The sequence below is a fragment of the Hippocampus bargibanti genome, linkage group LG20 (genome assembly GCF_051943395.1).
Source record: "Hippocampus bargibanti isolate YZ-2025 linkage group LG20, ASM5194339v1, whole genome shotgun sequence".
In the NCBI taxonomy this organism is placed as follows: domain Eukaryota; kingdom Metazoa; phylum Chordata; class Actinopteri; order Syngnathiformes; family Syngnathidae; genus Hippocampus; species Hippocampus bargibanti.
In genome coordinates, this window is record NC_142753.1 from 8,591,809 (window position 1) to 8,614,443 (window position 22,635).

The window sequence follows — 22,635 nt, forward strand, 5'->3', positions numbered from 1 at the left end:
GAACTGTGACCCTTCAAATTGTCGGGGTCTTCAAACCCGAGCGACTTTCCCCACCACTTGCATCCAAATCAAGGGCAAAGTGGAGCATCTGCTGTGCATCTGATCACTGATAAAATATTCAGGCTCATATTCAGAAAGCAACAGACCCCACCATTTGCAGAAATTGTTTTCTGACTGACAAGAGGGGGGGGGGTGTGATTGTGCGTTTTTGGCCACAGCAAATTGAAGCAGATTGCAAATGTTTCGTCAACACAAGATTAAACGGGATCATCCGATTGAAAACAAACGTTCAGACGTTAATCGTCTTATTCACCAAAACAAGGTTACGGTCCAACTTTTGCTTGCGATCGTCTTAAAAATTCACCACGAATGGCTAGCGCGGGGGGTGGAGGTCGTTCAGTTGTCTTGACCATTTTGCAGGATTCATCGTTTGAGTTACACATTCACAAGATAGCAGCGCATGCTCGGTCCCCCCTTTCACTGCTTTTAATCATTAATGGCTCTTCCTGCTTGAGCAAGATTGCATGTCAATGTTTTTTGTAATGTATTTTTAATTCCACTCACCACAGATCAAGATGTGGAGACCCCACATCGACCCGAAGGCCCTGAAACACATTTTCAGCACTTTCCGTCGCATGATCCAAATTGGAATGACAACTCGCTATGCGATCATCTACCGCAAATTTAACCAACCTCGAATCCAATAAGCCTTAATTTCAGCACTTAGACTTTTGATTAACACTGTTAATCGTTTTCATGGAAATGACATCACACTGCACTGTTAGTTTCCTTTTGACTAGCATCCTGACTCATGCAATATTGAAAGGCTACCATTCTCGGATTGGATTAGCCTTTATTAGTCTCACAGTGGATAAATTTACATTTCGCAGCAGCAAAGTGATAAAACTAAGAGGAAAGGAAGAAGTAGAAAACTAAAATACAGGAGCTGCTGGGAACCATCTTGAAGTCAAAAGAATGAAAAAAACTAAATAACAAATAATGTCACACAATACAACAGATCTTAAGCACTTTCTGCACCCTATGTGTTCTTTGAAGCAGTTCTAGATAAGAGAGGATCAAAGCATCCTTTTCACCAGTGGATAAGGGACATCATGGTGGAATGTGCACGTCTGCTACAAGCTAAAGGTTGAAAGCAAACACCAAGCTGTAGCCTCCATTAACACAAGTAGATTGTCTCACATCTCCTGTTTGATGTAAATCCGCTTCAATTCCAAGCAGCGACAGTTCCACATCCGCATTGACGCTCCTCAAGCCATGTATCCATTCAGCCGCAGACTGTCCAACGACGACTGCAACAGGTCAGTCACTGCCATCCCGTCACTGCTTGTCATCTGTCACATGATCACGATAAACACCAACTTGGCCTTATCTCTCCCTCCCCCACCCAAGTGTATCTCATGATTTGAATCGTTTAATTACCCATCATTAATTGAGTCACCGGATTACCGCGTAAACACACACCACGAGAATGAGCAAGCAGTGTAATATTTAGCTAGCTATCTATTAGCCATCTATCTATCTAGATTACTATTTATTGGCTATATAGCTAGCTACTTGAGTCAGGAAACATATTCGCTATCTAGCTAGCTATCTATTATCTATCTTGCTATCTATGAGCTATATACTATCTATTAGCTATCTGTTTAGGTAGCTAGCTATGTAGCTGGCTATTTATCCGTTTACTATCTATTTGCTATCTGTCTAGCTATGTAGCTGGCTATTTAACCATTTGCTATCCATTTGATATCTGTCTAGCTAGCTATGTAGCTGACTATTTATCCATTTGCTATCTTTGTTATATGTCTAGCTAGCTATGTAGCTGGCTATCCATTTGCTATCAATTTGCTATCTGTCTAGCTAGCTAGATATGTAGCTTGCTATTTATCCATTTGCTATATTTGCGATCTGTCTAGCTAGATAGCTATGTAGCTTGCTATTTATCCATTTGCTATCTATTTGTGATGTAGCTAACTAGGTATTCAGTTGGCTATTTATCCATTTGCTATCTATTTGTTATCAGTCTAGCGAGCTATGTAGCTGGCTATTTATCGATTGGCTATCTATTTGTTATCTGTCTAGCTAGCTGGCTATTTATCCATTTGCTATCTGTCTAGCTAGCTAGCTATGTAGCTTGCTATATATCTATTAGCTATCTGTCTAGCTAGCTAGCTATTCAGTTGGCTATTTATCCATTTGCTATCTATTTGTTATCTGTCTAGCTAGCTAGCTGGCTATTTATCCATTTGCTATCTATTTGTTATCTGTCTAGCTAGCTAGCTATGTAGCTTGCTATCTATCTATTAGCTATCTGTCTAGCTAGCTAGCTATTCAGTTGGCTATTTATCCATTTGCTATCTGTCTAGCTAGTTATTTAGCCATTGGCTATCTATTTGTTATCTGTCTCGCTAGCTAGCTGTTCAGTTGGCTATTTATCTATTTGCTATCTATTTGTTATCTGTCTATGTAGCTGGCTATTTATCCATTTGTTATCTGTCTAGCTAGCTAGCTATGTAGCTGGCTATCTATCTATTCGCTATCTGTCTAGCTAGCTATTCAGTTGGCTATTGTTGGCTATTTATCCATTTGCTATCTGTCTAGCTGGCTGCAAAGTGACCTTGAGAGTTTTGAAAGGCGCTTACAAATGAAATGTATTATTATTCTTATTAAAAACGGCGGCAACATTTCTGTTCATGGAAAGTTTGGTTGTTGTTTTTTTTTGTTTCAGCTTTTTATCAGCATCACGGCGACCGAATCTGTTTCTTGACTTTGGTTCCAGACAAGCTGTGGGTGGGATGCGAGCCTCAAGAGGAGGCTCAAGTTCGAGTAATTGAAGTTTCAGATTGTTGGACTGCTTCACGGTATGAATTGAGTGGCCGCGTTTCGAATCAAACCAAACTTGTCATATCTGTTCTATTTTTCAATATTCCACGTACACCTTTCCATTTCATGAGGCTAATTTTAGGACTTGTGCAAGTCGAACGCAAAGAACAAAGCCATTTCCGCTGTCCTATTTTGCTATCTTTGAAAATCACAAAAGCATATCAAAGTGTGATCTAACAGGATCATCAAATAAAGAGTGAATGACAAAAAAAGGGCAATACAGTTGACAACCCACTTTTTTTTTGCGCTGTCCTGAACACATTTTCCCCTGAGGTGACATTTTGTTCATATGTGAGACCAATCCCCACCATGCATGATGGCATGCAGCAACTTGTCCTCTTTGTAGTTGTTCACCACTGAATATTTTACAGCAGAAATAAAGAGGACTTACCGCCTTACTATACATTGTCGGGTTTTTGGGTGGGGGGGCCTTACTTTTAATTGTCTTTTTTTTGGCTAAAAACACCTTACTATACATGGTTTTTTTGGGGGCAAAAATGCCTTACGATACATAGTCGGGTTTTTTTTGCTAAAAACGCCTTACTATACATGGTCTTTTTTTGGGCTAAAAATGCCTTACTATACATGGTCGTTTTTTGGGCAAAAATGCCTTACTATACATGGTTGTTTTTTTTGGGCTAAAAACACCTTAGTATACATGGTCTTTTTTTCCCGCTAAAAACGCTTTACTATACATGGTCGTTTTTTTCCCGCTAAAAACGCTTTACTATACATGGTCGTTTTTTTCGGCTAAAAATGCCTTACTATACATGGTCGTTTTTTTCGGCTAAAAATGCCTTACTATACATGGTCGTTTTTTTCCGCTAAAAACGCTTTACTATACATGGTCGTTTTTTTGGGGCAAACAAACGCCTTACTATACATGGTCGTTTTTTTCGGCTAAAAATGCCTTACTATACATGGTCGTTTTTTTCGGCTAAAAATGCCTTACTATACATGGTCGTTTTTTTCCGCTAAAAACGCTTTACTATACATGGTCGTTTTTTTCGGCTAAAAACGCCTTACTATACATCGTCGTTTTTTTGGGGGCAAAAACGCCTTACTATACATGGTCGTTTTTTTCGGCTAAAAATGCCTTACTATACATGGTCGTTTTTTTCCGCTAAAAACGCTTTACTATACATGGTCGTTTTTTTCCGCTAAAAACGCCTTACTATACATCGTCGTTTTTTTGGGGGCAAAAACACCTTACTATACATGGTCGTTTTTTTCCGCTAAAAACGCTTTACTATACATGGTCGTTTTTTTCGGCTAAAAATGCCTTACTATACATGGTCGTTTTTTTCGGCTAAAAACGCCTTACTATACATGGTCGTTTTTTTTGGCCTTAAAATGCCTTACTATACATGGTCGTTTTTTTTGGCTAAAAACGCCTTAGTATACATGATCGTTTCTTGGGCTAAAAACGCCTCACTTTTTTTTAAAGTGCCAATCACCGCTGACTGGGTCACACTAAAGAATGTATACCATGATGGGCAAATGGTAATTGCTGTGGTTTACCCCCACAGAGGTGCCAGGTTCGAGTCCAGCTTCTACCTTTATTTGGGCTAAAAACGCCTTACTATACATGGTCGTTTTTTTCGGGGCGAAAAAAACGCCTTACTTTACATGGTCGTTTTTTTCGGCTAAAAACGGCTTACTATACATGGTCGTTTTTTTCAGCTAAAAATGCCTTACTATACATGGTCGTTTTTTTGGGCTAAAAATGCCTTACTATAAATCATCGTTTTTTGGGGGCAAAAACGCCTTACTATACATGGTGGTTTTTTTGGGCTAAAAACGCCTTTACTATACATGGTCGTTTTTTTGGGCTAAAAATGCCTTACTATAAATCATCGTTTTTTGGGGGCAAAAACGCCTTACTATACATGGTCGTTTTTTTGGGCTAAAAACGCCTTACATGGTCGTTTTTTTGGGCTAAAAACACCTTCCTATAAATCGTCGTTTTTTGGGGGGAAAAAACGCCTTACTATACATGGTCGTTTTTTTGGGCTAAAAACGCCTTACTATACATGGTCGTTTTTTTGGGCTAAAAACGCCTTACTATACATGGTCATTTTTTTGGGCTAAAAATGCCTTACTATACATGGTCGTTTTTTTGGACAAAAATGCCTTACTATACATGGTCGTTTTTTTCGGCTAAAAATGCCTTACTATACATGGTCGTTTTTTTGGGCTAAAAACGCCTTGGTATACATGGTCTTTTTTTTGGGGCAAACAAACGCCTTACTATACATGGTGGTTTTTTTCAGCTAAAAACGCCTTACTATACATGGTCGTTTTTTGGGACTAAAAACGCCTTACTATACATGGTCGTTTTTTGGGGGCTAAAAACGCCTTACGATACATGGTCGTTTTTTTGGGGGCAAAAACGCCTTACTATACATGGTCGTTTTTTTGGGCTAAAAACGCCTTACTATACATGGTCGTTTTTTTGGGCTAAAAACGCCTTACTATACATGGTCGTTTTTTTCAGCTAAAAACGCCTTACTATACATGGTCGTTTTTTGGGACTAAAAACGCCTTACTATACATGGTCGTTTTTTGGGGGCTAAAAACGCCTTACTATACATGGTCGTTTTTTTGGGCTAAAAACGCCTTACTATACATGGTGGTTTTTTTGGGCTAAAAACGCCTTACTATACATGGTCGTTTTTTTGGGCTAAAAACGCCTTACTATACATGGTCGTTTTTTTGGGCTAAAAACGCCTTACTATACATGGTCGTTTTTTTGGGCTAAAAACGCCTTTACTATACATGGTGGTTTTTTTGGACAAAAATGCCTTACTATACATGGTCGTTTTTTTGGACAAAAATGCCTTACTATACATGGTCGTTTTTTTTTTGGGGCTAAAAACGCCTTACTATACATGGTCGTTTTTTTGGGCTAAAAACGCCTTACTATACATGGTCGTTTTTTTGGGCTAAAAATGCCTTACTATAAATCATCGTTTTTTTGGGGGCAAAAACGCCTTACTATACATGGTCGTTTTTTTGGGCTAAAAACGCCTTACATGGTCGTTTTTTTGGGCTAAAAACGCCTTACTATACATGGTCGTTTTTTTGGGCTAAAAACGCCTTCCTATAAATCGTCGTTTTTTTGGGGGCAAAAACGCCTTACTATACATGGTCGTTTTTTTGGGCTAAAAACGCCTTACTATACATGGTCGTTTTTTTGGGCTAAAAACGCCTTACTATACATGGTAATTTTTTTGGGCTAAAAATGCCTTACTATACATGGTGGTTTTTTTGGGCTAAAAACGCCTTACTATACATGGTGTTTTTTTTGGGCTAAAAACGCCTTACTATACATGGTCGTTTTTTTGGACAAAAATGCCTTACTATACATGGTCGTTTTTTTGGGCTAAAAATGCCTTACTATACATGGTCGTTTTTTTGGGCTAAAAACGCCTTACTATACATGGTCGTTTTTTTGGGCTAAAAACGCCTTACTATACATGGTCGTTTTTTTGGGCTAAAAACGCCTTACTATACATGGTTGTTTTTTTCGGCTAAAAATGCCTTACTATACATGGTCGTTTTTTTGGGCTAAAAACGCCTTGGTATACATGGTCTTTTTTTTGGGGCAAACAAACGCCTTACTATACATGGTCGTTTTTTTCAGCTAAAAACGCCTTACTACATGGTCGTTTTTTGGGGGCTAAAAACGCCTTACTATACATGGTCGTTTTTTTGGGGGCAAAAACGCCTTACTATACATGGTCGTTTTTTTGGGCTAAAAACGCCTTACTATACATGGTGGTTTTTTTGGGCTAAAAACGCCTTACTATACATGGTCGTTTTTTTGGGCTAAAAACGCCTTACTATACATGGTCGTTTTTTTGGGCTAAAAACGCCTTACTTTACATGGTCGTTTTTTTCGGCTAAAAACGGCTTACTATACATGGTCGTTTTTTTCGGCTAAAAATGCCTTACTATACATGGTCGTTTTTTTTCGGCTAAAAACGCCTTACTATACATGGTCGTTTTTTTGGGCTAAAAACGCCTTACTATACATGGTCGTTTTTTTCAGCTAAAAATGCCTTACTATACATGGTCGTTTTTTTGGACAAAAATGCCTTACTATACATGGTCGTTTTTTTCGGCTAAAAATGCCTTACTATACATGGTCGTTTTTTTGGGCTAAAAACGCCTTGGTATACATGGTCTTTTTTTTGGGGCAAACAAACGCCTTACTATACATGGTGGTTTTTTTCAGCTAAAAACGCCTTACTATACATGGTCGTTTTTTGGGACTAAAAACGCCTTACTATACATGGTCGTTTTTTGGGGGCTAAAAACGCCTTACGATACATGGTCGTTTTTTTGGGGGCAAAAACGCCTTACTATACATGGTCGTTTTTTTGGGCTAAAAACGCCTTACTATACATGGTCGTTTTTTTGGGCTAAAAACGCCTTACTATACATGGTCGTTTTTTTCAGCTAAAAACGCCTTACTATACATGGTCGTTTTTTGGGACTAAAAACGCCTTACTATACATGGTCGTTTTTTGGGGGCTAAAAACGCCTTACTATACATGGTCGTTTTTTTGGGCTAAAAACGCCTTACTATACATGGTGGTTTTTTTGGGCTAAAAACGCCTTACTATACATGGTCGTTTTTTTGGGCTAAAAACGCCTTACTATACATGGTCGTTTTTTTGGGCTAAAAACGCCTTACTATACATGGTCGTTTTTTTGGGCTAAAAACGCCTTTACTATACATGGTGGTTTTTTTGGACAAAAATGCCTTACTATACATGGTCGTTTTTTTGGACAAAAATGCCTTACTATACATGGTCGTTTTTTTTTTGGGGCTAAAAACGCCTTACTATACATGGTCGTTTTTTTGGGCTAAAAACGCCTTACTATACATGGTCGTTTTTTTGGGCTAAAAATGCCTTACTATAAATCATCGTTTTTTTGGGGGCAAAAACGCCTTACTATACATGGTCGTTTTTTTGGGCTAAAAACGCCTTACATGGTCGTTTTTTTGGGCTAAAAACGCCTTACTATACATGGTCGTTTTTTTGGGCTAAAAACGCCTTCCTATAAATCGTCGTTTTTTTGGGGGCAAAAACGCCTTACTATACATGGTCGTTTTTTTGGGCTAAAAACGCCTTACTATACATGGTCGTTTTTTTGGGCTAAAAACGCCTTACTATACATGGTAATTTTTTTGGGCTAAAAATGCCTTACTATACATGGTGGTTTTTTTGGGCTAAAAACGCCTTACTATACATGGTGTTTTTTTTGGGCTAAAAACGCCTTACTATACATGGTGGTTTTTTTGGACAAAAATGCCTTACTATACATGGTCGTTTTTTTGGGCTAAAAATGCCTTACTATACATGGTCGTTTTTTTGGGCTAAAAACGCCTTACTATACATGGTCGTTTTTTTGGGCTAAAAACGCCTTACTATACATGGTCGTTTTTTTGGGCTAAAAACGCCTTACTATACATGGTTGTTTTTTTCGGCTAAAAATGCCTTACTATACATGGTCGTTTTTTTGGGCTAAAAACGCCTTGGTATACATGGTCTTTTTTTTGGGGCAAACAAACGCCTTACTATACATGGTCGTTTTTTTCAGCTAAAAACGCCTTACTACATGGTCGTTTTTTGGGGGCTAAAAACGCCTTACTATACATGGTCGTTTTTTTGGGGGCAAAAACGCCTTACTATACATGGTCGTTTTTTTGGGCTAAAAACGCCTTACTATACATGGTGGTTTTTTTGGGCTAAAAACGCCTTACTATACATGGTCGTTTTTTTGGGCTAAAAACGCCTTACTATACATGGTCGTTTTTTTGGGCTAAAAACGCCTTACTTTACATGGTCGTTTTTTTCGGCTAAAAACGGCTTACTATACATGGTCGTTTTTTTTCGGCTAAAAATGCCTTACTATACATGGTCGTTTTTTTCGGCTAAAAACGCCTTACTATACATGGTCGTTTTTTTCGGCTAAAAACGCCTTACTATACATGGTCGTTTTTTTCAGCTAAAAACGCCTTACTATACATGGTCGTTTTTTGGGGGCTAAAAACGCCTTACTATACATGGTCGTTTTTTTGGGCTAAAAATGCCTTACTATAAATCATCGTTTTTTTGGGGGCAAAAACGCCTTACTATACATGGTGGTTTTTTTGGGCTAAAAACGCCTTACTATACATGGTGGTTTTTTTGGGCTAAAAACGCCTTACTATACATGGTCGTTTTTTTGGGCTAAAAACGCCTTTACTATACATGGTCGTTTTTTTGGGCTAAACATGCCTTACTATAAATCATCGTTTTTTGGGGGCAAAAACGCCTTACTATACATGGTCGTTTTTTTGGGCTAAAAACGCCTTACATGGTCGTTTTTTTGGGCTAAAAACACCTTAGTATACATGGTCGTTTTTTTGGGCTAAAAACGCCTTCCTATAAATCGTCGTTTTTTTGGGGGCAAAAACGCCTTACTATACATGGTCGTTTTTTTGGGCTAAAAACGCCTTACTATACATGGTCGTTTTTTTGGGCTAAAAACGCCTTACTATACATGGTCATTTTTTTGGGCTAAAAACGCCTTACTATACATGGTCGTTTTTTTGGGCTAAAAACGCCTTTACTATACATGGTGGTTTTTTTGGACAAAAATGCCTTACTATACATGGTCGTTTTTTTGGACAAAAATGCCTTACTATACATGGTCGTTTTTTTCGGCTAAAAATGCCTTACTATACATGGTCGTTTTTTTGGGCTAAAAACGCCTTGGTATACATGGTCTTTTTTTTGGGGCAAACAAACGCCTTACTATACATGGTGGTTTTTTTCAGCTAAAAACGCCTTACTATACATGGTCGTTTTTTGGGACTAAAAATGCCTTACTATACATGGTCGTTTTTTGGGGGCTAAAAACGCCTTACTATACATGGTCGTTTTTTTGGGGGCAAAAACGCCTTACTATACATGGTCGTTTTTTTGGGCTAAAAACGCCTTACTATACATGGTCGTTTTTTTGGGCTAAAAACGCCTTACTATACATGGTGGTTTTTTTGGGCTAAAAACGCCTTACTATACATGGTCGTTTTTTTCAGCTAAAAACGCCTTACTATACATGGTCGTTTTTTGGGACTAAAAACGCCTTACTATACATGGTCGTTTTTTGGGGGCTAAAAACGCCTTACTATACATGGTCGTTTTTTTGGGGGCTAAAAACGCCTTACTATACATCGTCGTTTTTTTGGGGGCAAAAACGCCTTACTATACATGGTCGTTTTTTTGGGCTAAAAACGCCTTACTATACATGGTCGTTTTTTTGGGCTAAAAACGCCTTACTATACATGGTGGTTTTTTTGGGCTAAAAACGCCTTACTATACATGGTCGTTTTTTTGGGCTAAAAACGCCTTACTATACATGGTCGTTTTTTTGGGCTAAAAACGCCTTACTATACATGGTCGTTTTTTTGGGCTAAAAACGCCTTTACTATACATGGTGGTTTTTTTGGACAAAAATGCCTTACTATACATGGTCGTTTTTTTGGACAAAAATGCCTTACTATACATGGTCGTTTTTTTTTTTGGGCTAAAAACGCCTTACTATACATGGTCGTTTTTTTGGGCTAAAAACGCCTTACATGGTCGTTTTTTGGGGCTAAAAACGCCTTCCTATAAATCGTCGTTTTTTTGGGGGCAAAAACGCCTTACTATACATGGTCGTTTTTTTGGGCTAAAAACGCCTTACTATACATGGTCGTTTTTTTGGGCTAAAAACGCCTTACTATACATGGTAATTTTTTTGGGCTAAAAATGCCTTACTATAAATCGTTTTTTGGGGGCAAAAACGCCTTACTATACATGGTGGTTTTTTTTGGGCTAAAAACGCCTTACTATACATGGTGGTTTTTTTGGGCTAAAAACGCCTTACTATACATGGTCGTTTTTTTGGACAAAAATGCCTTACTATACATGGTCGTTTTTTTGGGCTAAAAATGCCTTACTATACATGGTCGTTTTTTTGGGCTAAAAACGCCTTACTATACATGGTCGTTTTTTTGGGCTAAAAACGCCTTACTATACATGGTCGTTTTTTTGGGCTAAAAACGCCTTACTATACATGGTGGTTTTTTTCGGCTAAAAATGCCTTACTATACATGGTCGTTTTTTTGGGCTAAAAACGCCTTGGTATACATGGTCTTTTTTTTGGGGCAAACAAACGCCTTACTATACATGGTCGTTTTTTTCAGCTAAAAACGCCTTACTATACATGGTCGTTTTTTGGGGGCTAAAAACGCCTTACTATACATGGTCGTTTTTTTGGGGGCAAAAACGCCTTACTATACATGGTCGTTTTTTTGGGCTAAAAACGCCTTACTATACATGGTGGTTTTTTTGGGCTAAAAACGCCTTACTATACATGGTCGTTTTTTTGGGCTAAAAACGCCTTACTATACATGGTCGTTTTTTTGGGCTAAAAACGCCTTACTTTACATGGTCGTTTTTTTCGGCTAAAAACGGCTTACTATACATGGTCGTTTTTTTCGGCTAAAAATGCCTTACTATACATGGTCGTTTTTTTCGGCTAAAAACGCCTTACTATACATGGTCGTTTTTTTCGGCTAAAAACGCCTTACTATACATGGTCGTTTTTTTCAGCTAAAAACGCCTTACTATACATGGTCGTTTTTTGGGGGCTAAAAACGCCTTACTATACATGGTCGTTTTTTTGGGCTAAAAATGCCTTACTATAAATCATCGTTTTTTGGGGGCAAAAACGCCTTACTATACATGGTGGTTTTTTTGGGCTAAAAACGCCTTACTATACATGGTGGTTTTTTTGGGCTAAAAACGCCTTACTATACATGGTCGTTTTTTTGGGCTAAAAACGCCTTTACTATACATGGTCGTTTTTTTGGGCTAAAAATGCCTTACTATAAATCATCGTTTTTTGGGGGCAAAAACGCCTTACTATACATGGTCGTTTTTTTGGGCTAAAAACGCCTTACATGGTCGTTTTTTTGGGCTAAAAACACCTTAGTATACATGGTCTTTTTTTTGGGGGCTAAAAACGCCTTACTATACATGGTCGTTTTTTTGGGGGCAAAAACGCCTTACTATACATGGTCGTTTTTTTGGGCTAAAAACGCCTTACTATACATGGTGGTTTTTTTGGGCTAAAAACGCCTTACTATACATGGTGGTTTTTTTGGGCTAAAAACGCCTTACTATACATGGTCGTTTTTTTGGGCTAAGAACGCCTTTACTATACATGGTCGTTTTTTTGGGCTAAAAATGCCTTACTATAAATCATCGTTTTTTGGGGGCAAAAACGCCTTACTATACATGGTCGTTTTTTTGGGCTAAAAACGCCTTACATGGTCGTTTTTTTGGGCTAAAAACACCTTAGTATACATGGTCTTTTTTTTGGGGGCTAAAAACGCCTTACTATACATGGTCGTTTTTTTGGGGGCAAAAACGCCTTACTATACATGGTCGTTTTTTTGGGCTAAAAACGCCTTACTATACATGGTGGTTTTTTGGGCTAAAAACGCCTTACTATACATGGTCGTTTTTTTGGGCTAAAAACGCCTTACTATACATGGTCGTTTTTTTGGGCTAAAAACGCCTTACTTTACATGGTCGTTTTTTTCGGCTAAAAACGGCTTACTATACATGGTCGTTTTTTTCGGCTAAAAATGCCTTACTATACATGGTCGTTTTTTTGGGCTAAAAACGCCTTGGTATACATGGTCTTTTTTTTGGGGCAAACAAACGCCTTACTATACATGGTCGTTTTTTTCAGCTAAAAACGCCTTACTATACATGGTCGTTTTTTGGGGGCTAAAAACGCCTTACTATACATGGTCGTTTTTTGGGGGCTAAAAACGCCTTACTATACATGGTCGTTTTTTTGGGGGCAAAAACGCCTTACTATACATGGTCGTTTTTTTGGGCTAAAAACGCCTTACTATACATGGTGGTTTTTTTGGGCTAAAAACGCCTTACTATACATGGTCGTTTTTTTGGGCTAAAAACGCCTTACTATACATGGTCGTTTTTTTGGGGCTAAAAACGCCTCACTATACATGGTCTTTTTTTTGGGCAAAAATGCCTTACTATACATGGTCGTTTTTTTGGGCTAAAAACGCCTTACTATACATGGTGGTTTTTTTGGGCTAAAAACGCCTTACTATACATGGTCGTTTTTTTGGGCTAAAAACGCCTTACTATACATGGTCGTTTTTTGGGGCTAAAAACGCCTCACTATACATGGTCTTTTTTTTGGGCAAAAATGCCTTACTATACATGGTCGTTTTTTTGGGCTAAAAACGCCTTACTATACATGGTGGTTTTTTTGGGCTAAAAACGCCTTACTATACATGGTGTTTTTTTTGGACAAAAATGCCTTACTATACATGGTCGTTTTTTTTGGACAAAAATGCCTTACTATACATGGTCGTTTTTTTTTTGGGCTAAAAACGCCTTACTATACATGGTCGTTTTTTTGGGCTAAAAACGCCTTACTATACATGGTCGTTTTTTTGGGCTAAAAACGCCTTACTATACATGGTCGTTTTTTTGGGCTAAAAACGCCTTACTATACATGGTCGTTTTTTTGGGCTAAAAACGCCTTACTATACATGGTCGTTTTTTTGGGCTAAAAACGCCTTACTATACATGGTCGTTTTTTTGCTAAAAACGCCTTACTATACATGGTCGTTTTTTTTGGGCTAAAAACGCCTTACTATACATGGTCGTTTTTTTGGGCTAAAAACGCCTTACTATACATGGTCGTTTTTTTGGCTAAAAACGCCTTACTATACATTCGTTTTTTTTGGGCTAAAAACGCCTTACTATACATGGTCGTTTTTTGGGCCTTACTATACATGGTCGTTTTTTTGGGCTAAAAACGCCTTACTATACATGGTCGTTTTTTTGGGCTAAAAACGCCTTACTATACATGGTCGTTTTTTTTGGGCTAAAAACGCCTTACTATACATGGTCGTTTTTTTTGGGCTAAAAACGCCTTACTATACATGGTCGTTTTTTTTGGGCTAAAAACGCCTTACTATACATGGTCGTTTTTTTTGGGCTAAAAACGCCTTACTATACATGGTCGTTTTTTTGGGCTAAAAACGCCTTACTATACATGGTCGTTTTTTTGGGCTAAAAACGCCTTACTATACATGGTCGTTTTTTTGGGCTAAAAACGCCTTACTATACATGGTCGTTTTTTTGGGCTAAAAACGCCTTACTATACATGGTCGTTTTTTTGGGCTAAAAACGCCTTACTATACATGGTCGTTTTTTTGGGCTAAAAACGCCTTACTATACATGGTCGTTTTTTTGGGCTAAAAACGCCTTACTATACATGGTCGTTTTTTTGGGCTAAAAACGCCTTACTATACATGGTCGTTTTTTTGGGCTAAAAACGCCTTACTATACATGGTCGTTTTTTTGGGCTAAAAACGCCTTACTATACATGGTCGTTTTTTTGGGCTAAAAACGCCTTACTATACATGGTCGTTTTTTTGGGCTAAAAACGCCTTACTATACATGGTCGTTTTTTTGGGCTAAAAACGCCTTACTATACATGGTCGTTTTTTTGGGCTAAAAACGCCTTACTATACATGGTCGTTTTTTTGGGCTAAAAACGCCTTACTATACATGGTCGTTTTTTTGGGCTAAAAACGCCTTACTATACATGGTCGTTTTTTTGGGCTAAAAACGCCTTACTATACATGGTCGTTTTTTTGGGCTAAAAACGCCTTACTATACATGGTCGTTTTTTTGGGCTAAAAACGCCTTACTATACATGGTCGTTTTTTTGGGCTAAAAACGCCTTACTATACATGGTCGTTTTTTTGGGCTAAAAACGCCTTACTATACATGGTCGTTTTTTTGGGCTAAAAACGCCTTACTATACATGGTCGTTTTTTTGGGCTAAAAACGCCTTACTATACATGGTCGTTTTTTTGGGCTAAAAACGCCTTACTATACATGGTCGTTTTTTTGGGCTAAAAACGCCTTACTATACATGGTCGTTTTTTTGGGCTAAAAACGCCTTACTATACATGGTCGTTTTTTGGGGCTAAAAACGCCTTACTATACATGGTCTTTTTTTTGGGCTAAAAACGCCTTACTATACATGGTGGTTTTTTTGGGCTAAAAACGCCTTACTATACATGGTGGTTTTTTTGGGCTAAAAACGCCTTACTATACATGGTCTTTTTTTTGGGCAAAAATGCCTTACTATACATGGTCGTTTTTTTGGGCTAAAAACGCCTTACTATACATGGTCGTTTTTTTGGGCTAAAAACGCCTTACTATACATGGTCGTTTTTTTGGGCTAAAAACGCCTTACTATACATGGTCGTTTTTTTTGGGCTAAAAACGCCTTACTATACATGGTCGTTTTTTTGGGCTAAAAACGCCTTACTATACATGGTCGTTTTTTTGGGCTAAAAACGCCTTACTATACATGGTGGTTTTTTTGGGCTAAAAACGCCTTACTATACATGGTCGTTTTTTTGGGCTAAAAACGCCTTACTATACATGGTCGTTTTTTTGGGCTAAAAACGCCTTACTATACATGGCCGTTTTTTGGCCTAAAAACGCCTTACTATACATGGTCGTTTTTTGGGACTAAAAACGCCTTACTATACATGGTCGTTTTTTTGGGCTAAAAACGCCTTACTATACATGGTCGTTTTTTTTGGGCTAAAAACGCCTTACTATACATGGTGGTTTTTTTGGGCTAAAAACGCCTTACTATACATGGTCGTTTTTTTGGGCTAAAAACGCCTTACTATACATGGTCGTTTTTTTTGGGCAAAAACGCCTTACTATACATGGTCGTTTTTTTGGGCTAAAAACGCCTTACTATACATGGTCGTTTTTTTGGGCTAAAAACGCCTTACTATACATGGTCGTTTTTTTTGGGCTAAAAACGCCTTACTATACATGGTCGTTTTTTTTGGGCTAAAAACGCCTTACTATACATGGCCGTTTTTTTGGGCTAAAAACGCCTTACTATACATGGTCTTTTTTTTTGGGCAAAAATGCCTTACTATAAATCATCGTTTTTTGGGGAAAAAACGCCTTACTATAAATGGTCGTTTTTTTGGGCTAAAAACGCCTTACTATACATGGTCTTTTTTTGGGCAAAAATGCCTTACTATACATGGTCGTTTTTTTGGGCTAAAAACGCCTTACTATACATGGTCTTTTTTTTGGGCAAAAATGCCTTACTATAAATCATCGTTTTTTGGGGGCAAAAACGCCTTACTATAAATGGTCGTTTTTTTGGGCTAAAAACGCCTTACTATACATGGTCGTTTTTTTGGGCTAAAAACGCCTTACTATACATGGTCGTTTTTTTGGGCTAAAAACGCCTTACTATACATGGTCGTTTTTTTGGGCTAAAAACGCCTTACTATACATGGTCGTTTTTTTGGGCTAAAAACGCCTTACTATACATGGTCGTTTTTTTGGGCTAAAAACGCCTTACTATACATGGTCGTTTTTTTGGGCTAAAAACGCCTTACTATACATGGTCGTTTTTTTGGGCTAAAAACGCCTTACTATACATGGTGGTTTTTTTGGACTAAAAACGCCTTACTATACATGGTCTTTTTTTTGGGCAAAAATGCCTTACTATACATGGTCGTTTTTTTGGGCTAAAAACGCCTTACTATACATGGTCGTTTTTTTGGGCTGAAACGCCTTACTATACATGATCGTTTTTTTGGGCTAAAAATGCCTTACTATACATGGTCTTTTTTTGGGCTAAAACGCCTTACTATACATGATCGTTTCTTGGGCTAAAAACGCCTAACTATACATGGACGTTTTTTTTGGGCTAAAAACGCCTTAATATACATGGTCGTTTTTTTTGGGTTAAAAACGCCTTACTATACATGGTTGTTTTTTTGGGTTAAAAACGCCTTACTATACATGATCGTTTTTTTGGGCTAAAAATGCCTTATAATACATGGTCTTTTTTGGGCTAAAAATGCCTTACTATACATGGTCGTTTTTTTGGGCTAAAAACGCCTTACTCTACATGGTCTTTTTTGGGCTGAAACACCTTACTATACATGGTCGTTTTTTGGGCTAAAAATGCCTTACTATACATGGTCGTTTTTTTGGGCTAAAAACGCCTTACTATACATGGTCGTTTCTTGGGCTAAAAATGCCGAACTATACATGGTCGTTTTTTTTGGGCTAAAAACGCCTTAATATACATGGTCGTTTTTTTGGGGGGGGTTAAAAACGCCTTACTATACATGGTCGTTTTTTTGGGCAAAAAAACGCCTTACTATACATGGTCGTTTTTTTTGGGTTAAAAACGCCTTACTATTACATGGCCGTTTTTTGGGCTAAAAACGCCTTGCTATACATGGTGGTTTTTTTGGGCTAAAAATGCCTTATAATACATGGTCGTTTTTTGGGCTAAAAATGCCTTACTATACATGATCGGTTTTTGGGCCTCAAAACGCCTTACTATACATGGTCTTTTTTGGGCTGAAACACCTTACTATACATGGTCCTTTTTTTCAGCTAAAAACGCCTTACTACACATGATCGTTTCTTGGGCTAAAAATGCCTAACTATACATGGTCTTTTTTTTGGGCTAAAAACGCCTTACTATACATGGTCGTTTACTATATGGAGACGAAGTCATTTTAAATTTTGTGGACCACGCGCAATGACTCAACTAAATTTGTGACCATGCAAAAGGAGAACAAGACACACATGACATGCCCGTGCGCAAATCATTTTGAAATAGTTCAACACACCTCTGTGGTGGACAACATCGCTTCTTCATCTAAGCTGAGGACGCCATCGGGCACGATGGCCTCATACGGGAGGAAGCGGCTGCTCATCACCTGCAGGGTGAGATATGGAATAAAGTGCAGTGAATGAGTTCATGTGCCGGTTGAAGGGAGAAAAGTGTAGTATAGTGCCGTGCTGATTTTGGAACAATGTAGTTGAAACGTGGGAAAGTGTTCAAGTTGCCTTTAGTTAATAGTTTTATGATCACTTACAAGCAATACCCAGCAGTCATTTTTAGAACGTCATTTGCAACAAATAGCATTTATCGTTTTGAGAATATTTGACGCTTCGGACATTTGGATGAAATTGTTAAAAGGCAAGGAACCTTCAGATTCTGTTGTATGCTGTGGTTTGAAGTCCTCTGTTTTTTGCTGTCTTTGTGTTCAACGGGCGCCTTAGACCAAATATAGATAAAAAGACAAAAACACCAGAGCTGCTGGTGTATGATTACACGTCTCGGTCTTGAGTCACCGCTTAAAATGCTTTTGACTGTGACAAAAATGTCAGCCAGATCAGGGGGGCTTGTTCGCCGGTGACTCACCTCGGTCAAGGACATCTGCCTACGGGTGGTGGAGAGGAACGACAAAACACATGCTGGAAGAATGATTGGCAGGGGAAGAAAAACAGGGGGAGATGAATCGGTTCGACGTAAAATAGGCTTAAGATTTAAAAAAAAAGTTCAAAAGGGTTCATGTCAGCACATAACCTCGAGCCACACTTTGGTTTGATCAAGATACAATGACGTGATGTCTCATGTTTAACCCCATTTATATAAATCCCCATTTGAAGGCGAAGGAAAAAAAGGCAATGCCTCTTTTAAAAATGAACAATGACGAGTAAACTCACTTTTCAAATGTCCACAGCCAGCATTACGTGCCAAAGCCTCAAATGATAACATCTAAAAAATCTGATAATCCAAGTAGACGCATTTTTATGAAAAACAAATGGAGATTGTTGGGGACAATATGGAAACAGACGCAATGTAACGTGAACGTAGACCGCCACCTGCTGGCTAATCAAGAAGGTTGCACACCTGATTCCAATTGGTTTGTCGGCCTGACGTCACGGTTACAATCTCCTTCTGCCGCTTGTTCAACGGTGCTTTGCACACGAGCGCCACTTAGTGGCTCTCCGCAATAACTGCTTTGGCTCACCATGGAAATTAATCAGAAACCAGAAAGCCTTTAATAGTCCTGCAAAGGGAAAAAAGAAAGTGAAACAAATGGCATTAAATCCGGCATGAAAGAGTGTCATTACACAACAATTATTTCAAGGTTATATGTTCATCTTAAACATTCTCGTTTTGTCCAATGTCGGTTTCCGTAGCTATGTAAGAACAATCAGACCCAAACGTACTGTATTCCTTTTTTTTCAATTTGATTTTTCAACGTCATCCTCGTTTGAAATCTGGCAAAGTGTAGAGTTCGGAACAAGCGGAACCACAAAGCCATTTTTTGTTCGGTAATGGGAAAACATTAACATGTGCCACTGCTCACCCGCAGAAAAAATATCCTCTGACTGTAAAGTGTCCTTGAGAGTTTTGAAAGGCGCTAATAAATGAAATGTATTATTATTATTATTATTATTATTATTATTATTATTATTATTATTATTATTATTATTATTATTATTATTATTATTATTATGAAATGGAAGATAGCCTCACCGATAGCCCAGATTGGGCCATTGCTTTCTCTTCAGGCGGAATTAAAATCTGTTCCGAAGGTGAACCCGAGATGGCGGTACCGCGCTTTAGCCTCATATACTGTACTTGAATCATCCCAGAAGTAGAATATGAATGAGTGCCGTCCAAATCGACTGTTTTGTTTTGTCCTGCCAAAGAGAAATACGCCTTTAACCCAAGAAAAAAAATAGAAATATTCCAGCTAAAAGACATCGTCAATCACGGTATGCAAAATCGGTATAATTCCGTATGCTAGTTATCTAATCGTATCGCCTGTTTATACGTTACCCTTTGTTCAGTAAATGGTGGCATTGTAGCCTCAAAGTCAAGCAATCCAAATCGATTCACCTCTTATTTAACCAGCGCCTAATAACCCACCGTTGTAATCAAACTGCTATTTAAGTTTTATAGTTAAAAAAAAAGACTCATATAGATAACATTGAGATTATTTGTTACGCTCTGCTTCGCGTAGTGATGGCAGCATCATTGCCACAGAAGACGAGCATGACAGGGATGCCCACTCAGCAACAGCCCCCTCACATGCCCCCCGGTGGCTCCATGGCCGCAGGTCAACAGCCAATGCCACCCCAAGGTGCCCTCCGAGAAATCTCTCCCGTGTTCCTCTGCCGAATTGGACAGGAAACCGTCCAGGATATTGTCACTCGCACCATGGAGATCTTCCAAATCACACGAGCCACGCAAGTAAGAGAAAGAAGACGAATTATATCTTTTTTTGAGATCTGCTTGACACTATTACCCACTTTTTTTTGCAATTACTCCATATTTATCCTTATTGATTCGGAGAAACTGTATTTAGATTTTTAGATATCAAAAAGACAAACTAATTTGTATGACACTACATTTTGTGGACAGCTCATCTAGGGAATTTAATGCATTACATTTTCGTTGTGATTAAGACATTCACACTAATGGAGAGAAAGTTAAATGAAACATCACCCTGTCTGTCCATTTCTCTTCACGGTTTTAGCTTCCCAACGGTGTGACTCAAAGCCAGGCGATGTACCAGGACCGCTTTGGAAAACTTCAGGAACATTTGAGGCAGCTCGCTCTGCTCTTCCGCAAACTTCGCCTCCTGTACGAGCGCTGCGTGGAGATGACCGCTGACCTGCAGGAAGGCCCGGCGGAGGTCGGGATGAGCTTTATGATACATCAAAATGTGTTTGTTACTTGGTTGTTTGGGTATTGTGCACAGAAACAGGCTTTATATGCTGTTTGTGTATATTTTCTCAGCTCGTGCCATATGTTGGAGAAGAGCTGGTCAATGTCAGAGTGGAGCCTTGTAGTCCTTCAGTCCACCACGAGCGAAAAGAAGTCCTTGAGGTAAATTCTACCTGTGATGTAATAATTACAGGACAGATTATAACCTACCTGCCAAGTACGTACTTTTTTTTGCCGTAATGAGTATGGTTTTCATTATCCCATTCCAGGTTCTGGTTTATGAATGAAAAATGAGAGTTTCCAATAAAAACAATAAGTCAAAAATCGTCAAAATAGTAAATACCCAACGTCGTTCATTCATAACACGAGATCACTAAGTATGGTATATAAATTTAGAACAGGTGATCGGCTCACTGCCAGCTGTTAGCATTTCCAGGAGTTATACTTCCATCAAGAAAAGGTGAAAATGACGCAAATATGTAATTTGAGTTTCATACCTGTCAACCTTGGCTAATAGCTGTTCGTATAAATAATTACAATTCCCGTGTTAAAGTTGTAGCACGGCGTACATTATTTGAAATGATAAAACATGCTAACAAGCGGAAAAGTGACCTTGAGAGTTTTGAAAAGTGCTTGAAAATGAAATGTATTATTATATTATTATTATTAAATGCTGACAAAAAATAATATATATATATATATATACAATTGAGGATTACTTTTGCTGGTTTGCCGTGACAATAGTAGCGATCGGCAGCTGCGTTGTCGTTAGCTACCAACAACTGGATTTGAGCCAAAATGGTCTTTGTAAGAAAATACTGTATAAAAGTTGTAGTACGCCGTACATTATTTGAAATAATTGTAAAAAAAAATGTATATATGATATAGAGAAAAAGTATTATAAGTTGACAGGTCAGGAGATTGTTGATAGCTATTTTTGTCAACTGACAATGTCTTACAATTCATTGTACTTTTCAAACACGATTGATTCTTCAATGTTTGGTTGATTGTCTAATATTTCTGTTATGTTTTCGTTAAATACAGTAAAGTCTCGTTATATCGATATCGGATATATCGATAGTCCCGGTTATATGGATACTATTTCTATGCACGCACGGCGAAAATTACATGCAAACAGGGTCGGATATATCGATAGTCCCGGTTATATCGATATTTTTTCGGACTCCCTTGAATATCGATATACCGAGACTTTACTGTAGTAGCAAACGTGATATTTTCATGATTGACAAGTTGAAATATAGATATTTTTTTCACAAGTATATCTTTTATCAATTGATCAATGTGGTGTTTTTAGCCACATTTTAAGTAGAAGTAGATGTAATGTTAAAAATCGTTTGGCCAAAGTATAGGCCTGAACCCTATTTGTGAATTGAGCCATTGAATCACAATCAACTTTGTTCTTGTTCCCATGAAAACTGCATTGGACCGACCCCCGAACGCTAAACTTTTACATTTGCAGAGAGTACGTCAAAAGAACCACGAGATGAAGGTTCTCATGGATCAGATGAGGAACTTGCTATGGGACGTCAACGCCATGTTGACATTGAGGAAGTGATCGATTCCTATGGACAAAAGCGGGAGAATATTTTCCAGGGTGACCAGTTTTTACCTCTCAAAGCCACAAGATGGCAGCAAAGGATTATTATTATTTTTTTTGGGGGGGGGGGGGTGGTAAGTGAATCTCAATTCATTTCAACGGAGTTCCTTGAGGCAGCCTGTTTGTTGGTCAGCGTTTTGGTTTGCAAAGGTGCAGGGTTCAATTCCGGTACGGTACATCTCAGGAGGTGCATGTGCATGCTAAATGAGTCTTCCTCAATTTTTTTTTAGTCCTTGTTGTTTTTCATGTTTGCTTGCCTATGAATGTCATTTTTTTGGGTAAACTTGGCCATATATGTTTTGTACCAAAATGTTTTTTCTAATTAAAACTACAGAGAAAAAAAAAAATTCAACTGACTGGCGTTTTGTTTGATGTCACACTAAAAACTACGAAAGGGACAGAAAAAAACAGGAGTG

General features: G+C 38.2%; 2 protein-coding genes and 1 long non-coding RNA gene across 5 annotated transcripts in view; 2 read left to right on the forward strand and 1 right to left on the reverse strand.

Annotated features, from left to right (window-relative positions):
- Positions 1-3,299, forward strand: part of LOC148883021 (uncharacterized) — a 50,138-nt gene extending 46,839 nt beyond the window's left edge. The window contains exons 7-8 of the long non-coding RNA XR_016118689.1: positions 570-1,319; positions 2,747-3,299. This is a non-coding gene — a long non-coding RNA (uncharacterized LOC148883021). The remainder of the gene's footprint in view (positions 1-569; positions 1,320-2,746) is intronic.
- LOC148883023 (uncharacterized) lies at positions 1,215-20,509 on the reverse strand. Of its 3 annotated transcripts, XM_089023930.1 has the most exons (6): positions 20,380-20,509; positions 19,405-19,571; positions 18,772-18,931; positions 18,280-18,332; positions 17,702-17,791; positions 1,215-1,352 (listed from the first exon to the last, which is right to left on the reverse strand). In XM_089023930.1, exons 3-6 carry the CDS (start codon positions 18,893-18,895, stop codon positions 1,269-1,271), a joined length of 351 nt encoding a protein of 116 aa, XP_088880056.1. In that variant the 5' UTR covers positions 18,896-18,931; positions 19,405-19,571; positions 20,380-20,509; the 3' UTR covers positions 1,215-1,268. The 3 variants fall into 3 exon arrangements, with proteins under 3 accessions (XP_088880056.1, XP_088880058.1, XP_088880059.1); XM_089023932.1 differs by lacking the exon at positions 19,405-19,571 and having other exon boundaries at positions 20,380-20,505; XM_089023933.1 differs by lacking the exons at positions 18,772-18,931; positions 19,405-19,571; positions 20,380-20,509 and adding an exon at positions 18,585-18,765.
- LOC148883024 (mediator of RNA polymerase II transcription subunit 30) lies at positions 19,507-22,537 on the forward strand. The gene is made up of 5 exons (XM_089023927.1): positions 19,507-19,646; positions 19,895-20,124; positions 20,411-20,569; positions 20,674-20,763; positions 22,082-22,537. Exons 2-5 carry the CDS (start codon positions 19,897-19,899, stop codon positions 22,175-22,177), a joined length of 573 nt encoding a protein of 190 aa, XP_088880053.1. The 5' UTR covers positions 19,507-19,646; positions 19,895-19,896; the 3' UTR covers positions 22,178-22,537.
- Positions 22,538-22,635: the final 98 nt, after the last annotated feature.

Bases quoted from the DNA above. Each gene is read 5' to 3' on its own strand.
- LOC148883024 (XM_089023927.1), top strand. From the start codon at position 19,897: ATGGCAGCATCATTGCCACAGAAGACGAGCATGACAGGGATGCCCACT. The intron at 20,125-20,410 runs GTAAGAGAAAGA...TCACGGTTTTAG, and splicing joins AAATCACACGAGCCACGCAA to CTTCCCAACGGTGTGACTCA. The intron at 20,764-22,081 runs GTAAATTCTACC...TTACATTTGCAG, and splicing joins AGCGAAAAGAAGTCCTTGAG to AGAGTACGTCAAAAGAACCA.
- LOC148883023 (XM_089023930.1), bottom strand. From the start codon at position 18,895: ATGGTGAGCCAAAGCAGTTATTGCGGAGAGCCACTAAGTGGCGCTCGT. The intron at 17,792-18,279 runs GTGAGTCACCGG...CTCACCCTGCAG, and splicing joins GGCAGATGTCCTTGACCGAG to GTGATGAGCAGCCGCTTCCT. The intron at 1,353-17,701 runs GTGTGTTGAACT...ATCATGTGACAG, and splicing joins CGATGTTGTCCACCACAGAG to ATGACAAGCAGTGACGGGAT.